This window comes from Pseudorasbora parva, chromosome 7 (genome assembly GCF_024679245.1).
Source record: "Pseudorasbora parva isolate DD20220531a chromosome 7, ASM2467924v1, whole genome shotgun sequence".
NCBI lineage: Eukaryota > Metazoa > Chordata > Actinopteri > Cypriniformes > Gobionidae > Pseudorasbora > Pseudorasbora parva.
Window position 1 is genome coordinate 1,509,999 of NC_090178.1, and position 16,586 is coordinate 1,526,584.

The following is a 16,586-nucleotide window of genomic DNA, read 5'->3' on the forward strand; positions in this document are numbered from 1 at the left end:
CTCATTTTTGGCTGGACTATCCCTTTAACCTCTGGATGGTTTTGCTGAGGTTGTCTGTATATTTATTCAGTGCAAACGTTGCGCGCCTTATGAAAACGCAGGATGACGTGGAGAAGTCGAGCGTGCGAAACAGTGCCTGAGCTTTCAGATGGACTTCATCTGCGAGTCCAAAGGGGATTTGTATGAACGCGTAAACAAACGTTCATGCTGCTTATATTTGGATTCAGTTTAGGTGTTCCACAAAATGTCCCAAAGGTTTAGTGTTTTTTTTTTCTTCTGTATAAGTCTTTGTCTGAATTTTGTCAAACTGACATAATTTTACTATTTTTACATTTAAAGATTGACGCTGTGTCTTATACACAAGACATGACAAATTCAATCACAAACCACAGCCAATTAGAAGAGAGTGTGGGCGGAGTCTGTCTGCAAGAGTTCTTCCCTCACAACTTAATCAAAAAATCACAGCCAATCAGAAGAGAGTGTGGGCGGAGTCTGTCTGCAAGAGTTCTTCCCTCACAACTTAATCAAAAAATCACAGCCAATCAGAAGAGAGTGTGGGCGGAGTCTGTCTGCAAGAGTTCTTCCCTCACAACTTAATCAAAAAATCACAGCCAATCAGAAGAGAGTGTGGGCGGAGTCTGTCTGCAAGAGTTCTGCATTTTTAACTAAACCAAAAATTACAGCCAATCAGAAGAGAGTGTGGGCGGAGTCTCTGCAAGTTCTGCACTCACAACTAAATAAAAAATCACAGCCAATTATATGAGAGTGTGGGCGGAGTCTCTGCAAGAGTTCTGCATTTGTAACTAAATCAAAAATCACAGCCAATCCGACGAGAGTGTGGGCGGAGTCATACACTTGTTTGCTCATCAGTTTCAGATCCATCGCCACTTTCAGTACAGATAAATATAAAAGTCACTCAAAATGATACACAGACCCATATTAAATAAAGCACATAACCAGCTCCTAAATGATCAATGTTAGATGGTTTTGTTGTGGTTAACATGGAAAAGATGCCTTTTATTGTGCGTCATGTCTGGGTAGGACACGGTGTTAAATCCAACGGCACAAACCGCTTTTTTTACAAGCCTAATGTCATATCAGCGGCGCGTTCACACTGCAGATAATCCGGATCTCACTCCACTTCTGACTGCTTGATCTTGTTCTGAATTTGTTTATGTGGAAGTGACAAGCATCTTACATCTGAGGAGCTCAGAGAACCGCTCTTACATGTCAATCTAACTAGTAACTAGTTTGTTAACGCAGTGACGTCGCTTTTTTGGACTGATGACAAACATGGAGGGACTTAAAACACACCAAATCTGTTTACACTCTCAGAAGAAAAGGTACAGTTCTGTCACTGGGGCGGTACCCTAAGGTACAAAAGTGAAAAGGCACATCTTTGTACCTTACTTACCCCTAAACGATACATATTAATAACTTAAAATGTACATATCAGTACTTTAAGAGTGCGCATTAGTACCTTAAAGGAACATATTAGTACCTTTTTGGTTTTGTACCTTAGGGTACCGCCCCTTTTTTCCTGACAGTGTACGCTAAAATTTCTGAATGTCACCACATTGTTTGCTCTCTTTAAAACCACGAATATGATGGACGTCAGTCGTGTGACACCCAATGTTTGTTCAGTGTTTACATGGATAGCATGGATCTCTAGAATCTGACGATAATTTTAATGATATTTAACACTAGTTTCGCATTTGCTCTCAATGTAGACAGAAGATAAAAAGAGCAAATGAATAAAACATCAGGCTTGATTAGGAGAGCGCGTCATCCATTCAGAGCTTCAGGTCAGGTTTCCAGAACGTCTTCCATTGATTTTTCTGTTATGAACGAACAATTAATATGGTATTTGGTTGTCCCATGATGCAAAACTGATTTCAACATGGTCTTTATTTCAGGGGAGATGTTTAATATGGTGTCTGCCCTGACTACGGTTTAATTTCGTGACAGGATTACCATATACAGCACTTTTGCAAGAACATTTTCCCTATTGAAGACAATAGTTGATGGCTGAGAGGGATGGATCATGTGACGATAGAAATGTGTGAACTGGTAACAAAGTCAGATGTCAGAATTATGAGGTAAATATGAGCAAAGCATGCTGTGGAAAATAAATCTGCATCATTTATCCTTTTGACGTTTCATTCAAAAATTCACAAAAATCAAACCTTTCATTGAAATATAACAATTGAGAATGGGGGAATAGATGTTGAGCATAATAATAATAATTATTCACTCTTTTATTAAATACCTTTTAAAAAGTCAGTTTCCCGAGATTACCGTGCTGAGACTTCTGGTGCGTTCAAGTCATGTCGTAAAACTCGTATTTACGAGGTTACGTAATTATGTATTTACATAAATACCAGGGGGGAAGATTGGGATTTTCTTTAAGCTCTGATCTGTACGAGTTTGGGGCGTGTCCGTGAGAAACATGGCCGAATTAATGGATGCATCGTCTGTAATATATATAACTATATATATTAGCAGTGACACTATCAGGTTGGGTCATTTACAACGAAGCCAGCTAGCATTGTAATATAACAATTAGCCTAATATATAAGGACACCGTTTACAGTGGCTTCATAGATTCATTAAAAACATAAAAGATTAAAACTCACCTGATGTGCATTCTTTGTTCTCATTTTCTATGCGTAGAGTTAACAAACCTTGCTGTATTTTCATGATATTCATTAAAAGAAGGAACACCGCCATCTTGTTTGGTCAGCGCACATGATGTCGTAGACATGACTTCTCACCTCGTAAATACGAACATCCCAGAAGGACTTGAGCGCACCATTCTTCTACAATACCTGATGAGTTTGGAGATAAAAGATGAATTCCTTTCTTATTCCTTCAGATTCCCATTTCTTCTCTTTACTCATTCTCTGTAGGGTTCAGGTCAAAGGCCTTCATTTTGTGCTCAGTGACAGATTTCTGTGAAGTTTGTTCTGGAACATTGTTCTGATAGAAGATCCAGCCATGGCCCATTATCAGATTTCTAGCAGATCATCAAGGTCAGGTTTTGATTTTGTATCTGCTGGTGTTTGCTAGAAGCCATGATGCCATATGTCAAAAAAAGAAGTCCAGGACCTCCAGCAAAAAAAAAGCTCTTGTTTTAGTGTCATCTGACCACAGAACCAGGTCCCACCTGAAGCTCCAGTCGTGTCTGACCACTGAATATACTGGAGTTTGTCTCTGGATGAGTGAGGAGGATTTGTCTTCAAACCCTCCCAAACAACATGTGGTGCTGTAGTGGCCGTTTTGTGTCTTTCTGACCCTAAGACTCTCTGCGGTTCTTTATCTGTGATCTTGTCCGCTCAAACTCTACTCCTTGCCATGCATTAGGACGATATAGTGAAGGCCATGAAAACAAATATTCTGAATGTAATGTAGGCAATGCAAAAAATTATGTGCAAAAAAGGGGTTAAAATCACTTCTAACATTTTAATATAAATAATTTTCATTTTAAGTTCTAAATTCACTAAATTAAAAATGAAATTAACCCATTATAAATGTCAATTTCATGTGTGTGTATATAGTTAGTTCAGCCAAAAATGAAATGTCTGTCATTAACTCCTCTCCCTAATGTCGCTCCACACCCGTAAGACCTCCGCTCATCTTCACACACAGTTTAAGATATTTTATATTTAGTCCGAGAGCGTATGCAAGTGTATGCACACTATACTGTCCATGTCCAGAAAGGGAATAAAAACATCATCACAGTAGTCCATATGAGACATCAGTGGGTTAATTAGAGTCTCTTGAAGCATCCAAAATACATTTGGGTCCAAAAATAACAAAAACTACGACTTTATTCAGCATTGGCTTCTCTTCCGCGTTTGTGTTCAATCCTCAAATAAAGATTCAAACGGTTATGAGTCAGTGAACAGTGTATACAGCTTTCGCAGTATTATCTTTTATTGTTTTTTATGATGACTCTGCCTCATAGATGCATCAATCTCTTCATTTGTTGTAACTTCTGCCTCGGTCTCTTTTCTCTTCAGAGAACCCGTTGCTATCCACCGATCCATAACGGCACTGAACTTAAACGTCACGGCCGAGCGCCACTAGGCTATTTTAGTAATCGCACAATAACTTGACTATTTAATACAAATGTTATATCAATATAGGCCTACATATTCTTCTTACTTTTTTTATATTTTTTTTGTGGGAATTTCCTGGCAAATTTTTTTATTTATTTTGCCTTTCCACGGACCACAGTTTGGGAATGACTGTATTAGAGAAAAACAGAGTTTCCTCCACTTTCAGTTGTTTTACTTCCAAGAAAGGTTAGAATTTAGTGCATTTTTTTTAATGAAACGTCAAAAGGATAAACAATGCAGATTTATTTTTAAAGCGATCTTTGATCATATTTACCTAATACTATATATTTGCATGGTGATCATCTGATAGGACAGGTTTATGCTATGTACACAAGAGCGTTGAAAAGTGAACATAATGTGTCCCAAATTATTCAAGATGATGAAAAGCACATTATTTAAAAGTGTTTACGGGTTGCCACATTAATGTAGATTTGAACGTGTGTGCATGAATTGAGTGGAAACTGTGGCAACCGGTTCTCCAAATATTTTAAGGTTCTATCAGGATTCAATCAGGCTTTACACGCGTCTGCAAACGAACGTGCCTTTTCTCGAGACACTTCTTGCGTTATGTTGTTAGCACAATCTCCTCATCATCTGCTCCTGGATTTAGTTTTCCTTGTCTAACACTGGAGTTTTCCTGATGGTTACAGTACTGACATTCCTGCCTGTTTCGTAGGAAAAGCATCTTTCACTCGGCCTCATGTTTGTATGTGTATTTGGCACACGTGAGGATCCGTTTGATCTCAATCTTGATTCTTTGCTTCATCCTTGGATTCCTTTATTTTACAGAATTACAAACAATACAATGAAAGTTCAGATTTTTTAAGATATATATATAAAAAATGCTTTTATAAAAAATAAATAAATGATATTTGATACATTTGTGTGTTGTTGTTTTGTTTATTTCAAGTGTGAACTGTGTGAATGATCTTATACTTTTTGGTCGAGTATTAAGTTTTCTGTATTGATCAATATTGCGGGTGTACTGTTTCTTTAAAGGTACAGTGTAACTTTTGGCACTCTAGTCTGGCACAACAGAACTTAACTCCAATCATTCCTCCATAGAAACTGCCTTGTTATCTATAACTTATGAAGCGTTAAAGTGAGCACAACTGTGAATGACGAGGTTGTTCATCGATCGTGTTTGCTTCTGTTAAAGCTCCACTGTGTGATATTTTCCCCCATCTAGCGGTGTAAAGGTTTATGACCATCCAGTGAATATCAGTTTCTGTTCCTCTCAATTCCGATTTCGTTTTAACGCCTACGGAGTCCAAGATTAACACGGCAATCCCCCTCTTCACATTCGACACGGTGCCATCGAGTGTTAAAACGCCAAAGGCAAAGCTTGAATTTACGGGTATGTCCCTCTTTGGCTACTGTACATTCAAGATGGAGGAGCAACATGGCGACCGGCATTCGAACCCCTCACCCGTATGTGTTTTCAACGGCATATTATAAACTTACGAGAATACTTTATTACTTGAGAAGAAGTAAATATACATTAATAAGCACATATAATTAAAGTTTAGTTTTAAAATAATCGTTTTGTGGTGAAAAACTACATTACCCATGATTCTGTGTAGAAAATTCCACCAATAATGTACAAAAGCACTGCAAATTATGTAATCAAGTCTACACTCAAAAAAATTAAATATTTGAATATGCATATTTTGCATTAAACTCAAAAAACTTTGTTTTTAATGTATAATTATTCATTTTAAATGAGTAGGTTTGTGTTTCTCCATCTTTAACTTGAGTATTCTTCATGGGATTGTAGTTCTTTCCCTCTCTAAAGCCCTTGAGTTCACAGTCACAGAAGTTTTTGCTTCAAATCAAAGTTTGTGATTCTCATTGCTGGTTGGTTGGGTTCATGGCTCATTAACGCCAAAGACTCTTCTAAATTCTCTAATGAAGAAATGAATGAAAAAAATACTCCTGGAACCAGCACATCTGAAACAGTTGGCGGGGCACAAACTGCACGCGTTTTAACATTTTAGCTGGAACTACTTCTCTCTGTTTATGTCTATGACGCATGTCACAGGTTCTGGGTTACTCCGCAATTGGCCTCTAAAATAGTCCAAATATAAACTCTTTGATACCAATCTTTCATTTGAAAGCCACGTTTCTAACTTCTGTAAAACCACATTCTTCCATCTTAATATATATAATCTAAACTATGACAAATGCAAAATGCTGAACAGTTAGTCGATGCGTTCATGAGCTCAAGGCTAGATTATTGTAATGCTCTACTGGGTGGTTGCCCTGCTCGCTTAATAAACAAACTCCAGCTGGTCCATGATAGATAGATAGATAGATAGATAGATAGATAGATAGATAGATAGATAGATAGATAGATAGATAGATAGATAGATAGATAGATAGATAGATAGATAGATAGATAGATAGATAGATAGATAGATAGATAGATGGATGGATGGATGGATGGATGGATGGATGGATGCACGGATGGATGGATGGATGGATGGATGGATGGATAGATAGATAGATAGATAGATAGATAGATAGATAGATAGATAGATAGATAGATAGATAGATAGATGGATGGATGGATGGATGGATGGATGGATGGATGGATGCACGGATGGATGGATGGATGGATGGATGGATGGATGGATAGATAGATAGATAGATAGATGGATGGATGGATGGATGGATGAATGGATGGATGGATGGATGGATGGATGGATGGATGGATGGATGGATAGATAGATAGATAGATAGATAGATAGATAGATAGATAGATAGATAGATAGATAGATAGATAGATAGATGCTCTACTGGGTGGTTGCCCTGCTCGCTTAATAAACAATCTCCAGCTGGTCTTAAACGCAGCAGCTCGAGTTCTTACTAGAACCAGGAAGTATGATCATATTAGTCCAGTTCTGTCAACACTGCACTGGCTCCCTATTAAACATCGCAGACATTTTATACAGCCAGCTCGATTCTCTTTCAGTCATGCTTGAGGGAAGCAAAAGCTTCTCATTCATAAATCATTGACACTCATTGTCTTCCTCCCTGAATGACTGAATCCTGACACACATCTCCTGAGGGATTGAGCTCAACTGCATTAGTGTTGCTCCACTGGATCCTGAAGTGGAAATAATTCATTATAACTATATATTCTTTGATGCTTAAGCATTGTTTTTCAAGCGATTATATACATTCCTCTGAGCTACGGTCAAAACCATTAGCACAGCAAAACAGATAGGCTACGTTTGATTTACTTATTGATGATAGAATTTGGGGTAAATTACAACAAGATCCATAAAATGCTATAGCTCTCAGAAAAAAAGGTACAGTTCTGTCACTGGGGCGGTACCCTAAGGTACAAAAGTGAAAAGGCACATCTTTGTACCTTACTTACCCCTAAACTTACTGATCTACTATAGAAACGAGTTCCTCATCTGAGCATATTTTAAACAGGATCTCCCCCTAGAGCTTTAACTCAACAACGGGTTTTGCTAAAAATGTTCCATACAAACACAGTATTAGTAAGGTTTTTCTAGTAATAATTTTGGTGAGTGTGTATAGGCCTATATAAATATATGTGTGTGTGTGTGTGTGTGGGCTATCTGCTCATACAAACAAAGAGACTCTATACATTAGAACTGTAGACTCGACTTCCTGTCGCTCTGCTCATTGTTCGTTTAGTAACACAACACCGCCCTCTGCCAACCGCACAGCGCGCCGCCATTGGGCTCCCCTGCAGCCACGCCCTGTCAATCACCAACCAAGCCCCGCCCACCGGCTGCTTCCCCTACAGCCGCTTCCTGTCAATCACTGACCAAGCGCCGCCCACCGCCAAATTTTGACTGTAAACATCCCGCCGAGAGCGCGCGCCATCTTTGTCGGATTCAATGAGAGGAAACGCTTGCTAACTTCTCTCCGCAGGAGGCGGGAGAAAAGCCTGGCCGCGATCGACACGGATACCACATCTTGAATGGTACGTTCTGCGAAATGTGTATAATCGCGGATTAATATTCGTGTGAAGATGAATACACGAGCAGGAGAATGAAATTTGACGCTGGCGGCGCCGTTGCTAATCAACAGTTGGCTAATGTTAATGGCTAACGATAGCTTGGAAATAACTTCGCGGGCTTTATTAAATTCTAAATTTAGCTCCTTTGCAACTTCTAATCGTTGTGTGTGACCAAGACAATGTGATAAATCACGTGTAGGGTATACGTGATATAATGTGTTTTTTTTTTTACAGCTATGTAGCTCAGCTTGCTAATCAACAACTTAGCCAAACGCTTGTGTGGAGATCAACGCAACTGTTTTGCATCATCAAAGGCATTTTTCTATGTTTTTGTGTGTGTTAGCCCTATTCTGAAAGATTAGCTTTGGGTTATGGAGCGTTTTGCAGCCGTGTAGTTGAGTTTTACCGCGTTTTCTGCTTGTTTTAATATTGCTGTAAAGGCGGGCAATACTATTTGTATGATAAATCTAACTTAAGAACTCAGAGTAAGTAAGCACATCTAAAGATGTATTTTTGATTGCATGTGCATGTCATTGGGTGGTTATAGATTAATCTGCATGTGTATTCAGTGTCTCAAACCCATCTAGATGCCATCTGCATGACTTTATTGTGGTCTAATTTTGGTTGGATGCTCTTGTGTCTCCATTCAGGTGTAGCAGAAAGGTCTCAGAGTGCTGACCAGACACCAGGGCAATGTTTTACGCCCACTTCGTCCTCAGTAAACGTGGGCCGCTGGCCAAGATCTGGCTGGCGGCCCATTGGGACAAAAAGCTGACCAAAGCGCACGTCTTTGAATGCAACCTGGAAAGCAGTGTGGAAAGCATCATTTCACCAAAGGTGCGTTTCTCGTCTGCTTTTGAGCGGTGTGTGTTCAGCGTTCATGCATGTGGTAATTCTGCTTTTTCTGCTCTACTTAAATAGGTGAAGATGGCTCTGCGCACATCTGGCCATCTTCTCCTGGGTGTGGTGAGGATCTACCACAGAAAAGCCAAATATCTTCTGGCTGATTGTAATGAAGCGTTCATCAAGATCAAAATGGCTTTCCGCCCAGGTATTGAATCTAAACGGCTGTTGTAGTAAAATCACTCATTTTGGAGGCATGTGTGTTCACTGTAATGTGTGTGTTTCTTCAGGTGTCGTTGATCTGCCGGAAGATAACCGTGAGGCTGCGTACAACGCCATCACTTTACCAGAGGAGTTCCACGATTTCGACCAGCCTCTCCCTGATCTGGAGTAAGAGATGCTTGTTGTTCTTACACATTGATATTTAGGGCTGGACATCAAGTTAGATACTTTTTAGTAGGGATGCACAATATATCGCAAATGTACATATCGCAATGGCACGCAGGCTACTTCAACATTGTGAAAAGTGTATGTTTTAGGTCGGCATAAAGCAGAGAATAGACTGGGAGTGGGCACACGACACGACTACTGTTAGTTATGTGACTAGCTTGATGTTAAAAAGTTATTATACAAAAAAACGTGTGAAAAACAACTCCTTGCAGTTTCGTGCTGTCTAAAGCCTTGTTTGTACTCGACGCGTTCGCTTGAGCATGAGGGTGCGCGCGGCAAAAATGATGTCAACGCGGAGGGGCGGTCGTGGAGCACGGTTTTTGTAACGGCGCGCTTCCGAAGGTGAACGAGTTCTCGGCGAATCTAGCCGAGCATGACGTCTCATCACACCGGCACCAGTTTGCACATACAAATGAGGTATATGTACTAAATGAGCCAACAAAAGCTCATAAATAAAGATCCATGTTTAATCCACTAAATAAATAAATCAAGACACTAAAATGTTTAGTGAAATATTTAAGAGATCGTTAATTTAGTGCATATTTTGTTCTCATGCCACTAGTAATAATATCAAGGTTTACTGAGTTTTACACGATTCATCTTTATTAGTGTGGTTTTTTTTGTACTAAAATAAATATCATCACTTGTGTGCATTAGCCCACTTCTTGTCGACGCTTTTTCCTGATGGTTTATAGAACAATTACTCCGAGTCGCCCTCTGTCGTTTCATAGAATAGCACAACGGCGAGCGCATCGAGTATAAAAGGGTGTCTGCAGGGATTTAAAAAGTATTAAAAAGTGACAAAGCAAAATTGTAGACTTGCTTCAAGGCATATCTTCAACGACTATCCTCATAAGAGCAGTCTTAAATGATTTATATAAAGTCTAAAATGAACAAAAAGAGTTGAGAGAATGCGGCGCGATCAATAGACGGTATATAAACAGTGAGATCCGCGTGTCTGTCTGCTCTTAAAGGGACAGCAGCCAATAAAGCTTCCTGTCAGTAAAGTTAAAGAACAAAGGGAACAGAGAAAATGACTCGCTGCTCTTGACTAAATAACTTTTGTAGCTTTAATAAGGATTAACTATTTTATTTATAGTTTATGCAGTGCAGACTCCATATAACTTTGATAACTTTATTAAATATCTGTATATTTCCTAACTATTAAGACAGGAAGGGCAGGAGTAAACATGATATTTATTATGGGTTTATGTTAGCATTGTTTTAAGTTTACTTAAATTAAAAACTGTTATATTTTTGAAGCCTAATAATAAATGTAAAAAATATCAGTAGCTGTATTAATATCAGTAATACTGGCCTTCATTCATAAAAAGATGCCATTTAAACAAGTATTTAATTTATACCGTCTTTATGTGTTTTTTACATTAATTTGATTAACTGTGAAATTATTATATTAAAAACGTACAAAAACATATTTATTGCGATTAATCACAGAAAAAATGTATGATTTATCTAGTTAAAGTTTTTAATCGATTGACAGCTCTAGTTTTTAGTATTTTGTTAAATTCAACAACTTATCACAGTTATAGAAATGTAATATTTGGCTCAGGTTTTGTTGTTGGAAAAAAAAACACTAAATAATTTCATAATTTGGACTCACAGGCACACTTAGAAAGAGCCGAAATAAACTCAGAGAAATATTTCAAACGGAGAGAAATGGAAATGATTAATTAAATACCAAACCGAAAAAAGCTCAATTCACCAGCGCGTATTGAACCATGAGTGCCGTACTGAACGGTTCAATATTGAGTATTGTGGCATCCCTAATATATATATATTAGGGATGTCAACGATTAATCGATGATCGATTAATTGTCGATAAGACATTTGATCGATAAGACTTATAAGCAGGGTCATGGGCGTGCGTGCGGCTCAACCGCGAAACGGGAGGAAAAATGATGCGAGCGTGCCCCAGTTCTACTAGGGACCATTTTACAGCTGGAGTCACACCTTCATCATGACTGCAAGTTTGCATGTGCATTCGCAGCCTTTTGTTTTGTGCAAATTTTGTACTATTGTGTTTATTTTGTGCAGGCCTATCTATAGCTGATTTATCTCATAAGGATGCATTTGGTTAATAATTAACGTTAGAGGCGAGCGGTAGTAAAAGCGTGGCGGTGATCAGCTTCAGCTTTAGCTCCAACAGCAATGCACAGCTAATAATGACTATGAGTGGGACTGTCATATTACACAGCATTAATGAGAACACTTTTGTAATAAAACATTGTGATTGTTAAGTATTTGGGTTTATTTGCCGTGTGTTTCATTGCGTTGATCCAGGAAGAGCCCGTGCACAACATGGTTCTCGGTCACGCACTCTGACTCGCGCATGTAACTTGGTTAAAGTTCACTTGTGCATTCGGATCAGATTGTGCTGAAGTAATTTGTAATATTGCATTTATTTTGTAACGTTATACATGCGATCAATCATATAGGATGCGTTTCTTTTAGCGAAATAAAACGCACTAGCAAATAGCTTCAGTCAGTGATGGCTACCGGTTTTCATTCAGTGCTTCGGCTTTAGCGCATACAGAGCAATGCATAATAACTATGATTGGGACAGTCATATTATATAACAGAAATGAGAACACTGTTTTAATAAATGGTTGTAAAGTCATTGGGTTTAGGTGCCGTGTTCAGAGCGTTGTTCCTAGAGCGCGTCTCCCATTCTGAATATGAATATCAGCAACTCAATTCAAGTTCACTTGTGCATTCACATTATTTTGTGAAGATATATAATTTGTAAAATTTGGTTAACTTTATATAAATCTGATTAATTTCATATAGGAAGTTTTTTGTTGAGTTAAATAACCCGCTAGCAAAGCTTCAGTGTAACTTACCAGTGATTCAGCGCATCCGCTTCAGCTCACGCAGTTCAAACAGCAACGCACGACTAATAATAACTATGATTGGGACTGTCACATTACATAACATAAATGAGAACAATATTTTAATAAATCGTTTGAATTAATTGGGTTTAGGTGATGTTTCAGCACGTTGCTCTTGGAAGTGCGTCCACACATTCTGAATAATCAGATCTGAGGTGGCGTTCGTGTTTTATTACAGGTTATATTTGGTTATTAAATAAGTCATTTAATTAAATTTTAAATAACATCGACTAGTTTTACAATCCCATAGCTCTTTGTTTAGATAAAAAAAATCCTTCTCATTCATTTGGTGAACATGGCGTTTTGAGCAGCATTTGTACATCCTGTCATGCAGTCGGCTACAAGCCACTGCTGTAGACGCATATTTTAGTATTATGGTTAACGATTAATCGATTAATTGATCGTTAATTTAAACGACGATCGTTCATGGGAATTTGTGAAAATTGACATCCCTAATATATATATATATATATAAAGCAGAAATAGTTAATTGTGCCCCTAAAGTTTCTAAATTCACTTCTGTATGTTTCATCTTAAGAGCACAGGTGCACCTTGGTAAAAAAAAAAAAAAAAAAAGCATATGGTTTGTGTTTAATGTAATTGTGATGTTTTTTCTTGATTTTAAACTACACACCAATCCTGGATGATCTGTGATAAGTTGACTGTATTTGTTTATCAGTGATATAGATGTAGCGCAGCAGTTCACCCTGAACCAGAGTCGTGTTGAGGAGATCACCATGAGGGAGGAAGTGGGAAACATCAGCCTCATGACCGACAATGACTTCGGTAAAAACTCTCAAGCTGTTCATATTTACACCATTAGAGGTCCATGTGCTCCTTAACTTAAAGGGTTAAGGCACCCAAAAATGAAATGTCTGTCATTAACTCCTCACCCTAATGTCGCTCCACAACCGTAAGACCTCCGCTCATCTTCACACACAGTTTAAGATATTTTATATTTAGTCCGAGAGCGTATGCAAGTGTATGCACACTATACTGTCCATGTCCAGAAAGGGAATAAAAACATCATCACAGTAGTCCATATGAGACATCAGTGGGTTAATTAGAGTCTCTTGAAGCATCCAAAATACATTTGGGTCCAAAAATAACAAAAACTACGACTTTATTCAGCATTGGCTTCTCTTCCGGGTTTGTGTTCAATCCTCAAATAAAGATTTGAACGGTTATGAATCAGTGAATCGATTCATGATTCGCGTGTCAAACTGCTGAAATCACCTGACATTGGCGATCCAAATCATTGAATCGATTCGCTGATTCATAACCGTTTGAATCTTTATTTGAGGATTGAACACAAACGTGGAAGAGAAGACAATGCTGACATGGACAGTAAAGTGTGCATACACTTGCATACGCTCTCGGACTAAATGTAAAATATCTTAAACTGTGTGTGAAGATGAACGGAGGTCTTACGGGTGTGGAGCGACATTAGGGAGAGGAGTTAATGACAGACATTTCATTTTTGGCTGAACTAACCCTTTAATGCTCGTGATACTGCAGGTGATTTTGGCATGGATGATCGTGAGATGATGAGGGAGGAGAATGCCTTTGAGGTGGACATCATCCACGGATCCTCTGCGTCTAATCTGCTTCTGGAACCTGAGCCTGGTCCCGCAAACCTCCCGGATAAACCCACTAACCTCGATTATGACGACTTCGGAGACAACAACCTGGAAAGCACGGATGGGGGAATTCTGAGTGAGTTCTAGTTAAGGCCTTTGCACACTGAGTCCGTGATTCACATGCGCCACTTTCGTCCGGCAAAAAACAATTCGGAACATGTTTGATTTCCTGCGTTTTTTTTTTTTTTTTTACATCTGTAAAAATGCATTTTGAGAGACTTTTTGACAACTCAGAGCCACCGTACATATTATTCTAGCAAAAATACTACAAATTAGGGCTGTGCAATATATCGAAATCATCGAAATATCGCAAATGTATTTCGCAATGGCACGCAATGTCTGAATGATTTGAATAGGCTACTTCAACATTGTGAAAAGTGTAGGTTTTAATAACAGAGAATAGACTGGGCACACGACTGTTACTTATGTGACTTGCTTGATGTTAAAAAGTTATAAAACACAATTATTTTATGAAAAATAACTTGCTGTCTGACACACCCACCCAAACGTGAACGATTTGTTGTAGCGATGCTTTCTTTTCCCAGAAAGAATGTGAAACACAAATGGTTTCATTCTCAGTTTTTAAATGTTTTTTTTTTAATATATAATACACACCAGGGTTTTTCCTGGGTCAGAAATGGTCTTCGGTGGTGGCTGACCAGATATGGTCATCCACACACGCTTGCACGCGCACACACACCAACAGTAAAAGTACCTACACTTGTGGCGGTGTGAACGCACGGTTAGGCTTAACCCGTGAGAGGCTGGAATAACGTGATGCTGAACTGTGTTTGTGTTTCAGTGGATAAGATTCTGAGCAATGAAGACGGTGGTGGAATATTCGACGATCCTCCGGCTATCACTGACAGCGTGATGATGCCTCAAGACCACGGCGATGACGAAGACGACTTTGATAACTTTTCTCGTGAGTAGAGCGTCTCTATTTAGTTATGTGTGTGAACTTCTGATTCTTCAGCTGCTGTAGTAAATTACTGGGAGAATAACAATGCGTTTTACTTGCCTCGCAAAAACATTAAGCAGCAGAACTGTTTCTAACTTTGAGAATGATTTCTGAAGGATCATGATCACTGAAGACTGGAGGAACCATCCTGAAAATTCAGCTTTGATCACAGAAATAAATGATAATTTAAAGTATAATAAATTAAAAACCAATTATTTTAAATTGCAATAATATATCACATTACATTTTTTTCTGTATTTTTGATCAAATAAATGCAGGCTTGATGAGCAGAAGAAACTTCTTTCAAAAACATTACAAATAGTAATGTCCAAACTGTTGGCCTGTATTGTACTTACATGTTTATCACTTTTAGCAGTGTTTTATGTAACTTCTAAAGGGGGTCGCACACTGGACGCGGAGCTCGGCGGCGCGCCGCGCAGCGTCTCAGGTATCGCACACCGGACGCGCACATTCTAAAAGGATTTTAAAAGGCTACGTTTATTATACCTTTCCCCAAAATATGTTTAGACTTTATTCAAGCTGTTGAACTCAGAATGTAAAACAAATGTGTCTTGTAGCAAAGGGTGAAATCAGTATACCTTAACGATAATATACTTTTAATATAGAGCCTTGAAATGGCGCTCTGTGGCGCGGCAGTAGGGCTGGGCGATATGGCCCCCCCAAAAAATCCCCGATTTTTTTCACCAAAAATTCGATTTACGATTTAAAACGATTTTAAAATCAATCTGCAGATGACAAAGAAATTGTTCAAAACAAGTTTTAACTTTATTATTAAAATTAAATATTTGCGGCTTGGTAGAAGTGCCTACCTGGGGTGCAGAACTTTCAGCATGTGAATAACCCCCCGACTATTCCACAGTATAAATGGGCACCATATCTTTTGCAATATACAGTATACATATCAAAGGTTTATGAATTGATATGCAGATAAAATTAACTTTTATTAACAACAGTAATGTGCAAAAAAAGTATAGGGAAAATTTAAATGTTATGGTCTTATTAAATATAGATTAGCATTGTTTTTCAATAGTCTCACACTGAACTGATCGACAGCTTCAGTGATTATTAAAGGAGCTCTTTACTTTACTGTAATTTAGTCACAATTTGAAGAAAAGTTTAGTTTTTCCTGAGACTGTGACTTCGTAGTTTTCTCCATACATTAGGGAGTGGAAATCGCTAATAAATCAATAAGTGCTCTTCTGCTGGTTATAGTGGTGGGCATTTCATATCTTTTTTAAAATAAAAATGCTACAAAATGGATTACACATTTTTAAAAAATATACAAAAAAAAACATTCCACTATTTCTTTCACAAGACCCCTTTAAACTTTTAGTTTTACAAACCATCACATTAAAAATAACATTACAATCGGATATTTAGAGCTTTGAAGTGCTGGAAATATGTGTGAAGCTCTTGAAAACCATTGGAAAGTGCTTGAATTTTAATCTCAAAAGGTTGTACGAATCCTGAGATAAATAATGACAACAACAACATTAAATCCATGTGGTTTTACTACAGTAAATCATGGTGAATGTTGGTGATTTGTGACTGAAACCCCTGACCTTCGCACAGCTCTGTTAGAGCTGATATCTGTGGTTTATAACAGAATTCTGCGCCGACCGCTTCCACTAGATCACAGTA

At 38.3% G+C, this 16,586-nt stretch overlaps 1 protein-coding gene across 1 annotated transcript in view; it reads left to right on the plus strand.

Moving 5' to 3' along the window:
* Window positions 1-7,948: 7,948 nt before the first annotated feature.
* rad21a (RAD21 cohesin complex component a) overlaps window positions 7,949-16,586 on the plus strand; it is a 30,598-nt gene continuing 21,960 nt past the window's right edge. The window contains exons 1-7 of the mRNA XM_067447776.1: window positions 7,949-8,085; window positions 8,772-8,958; window positions 9,043-9,172; window positions 9,255-9,354; window positions 13,003-13,109; window positions 13,842-14,039; window positions 14,766-14,888. Of these exons, the coding sequence (XP_067303877.1) occupies window positions 8,815-8,958; window positions 9,043-9,172; window positions 9,255-9,354; window positions 13,003-13,109; window positions 13,842-14,039; window positions 14,766-14,888 (802 nt within the window). The 5' untranslated portion in view covers window positions 7,949-8,085; window positions 8,772-8,814. The remainder of the gene's footprint in view (window positions 8,086-8,771; window positions 8,959-9,042; window positions 9,173-9,254; window positions 9,355-13,002; window positions 13,110-13,841; window positions 14,040-14,765; window positions 14,889-16,586) is intronic.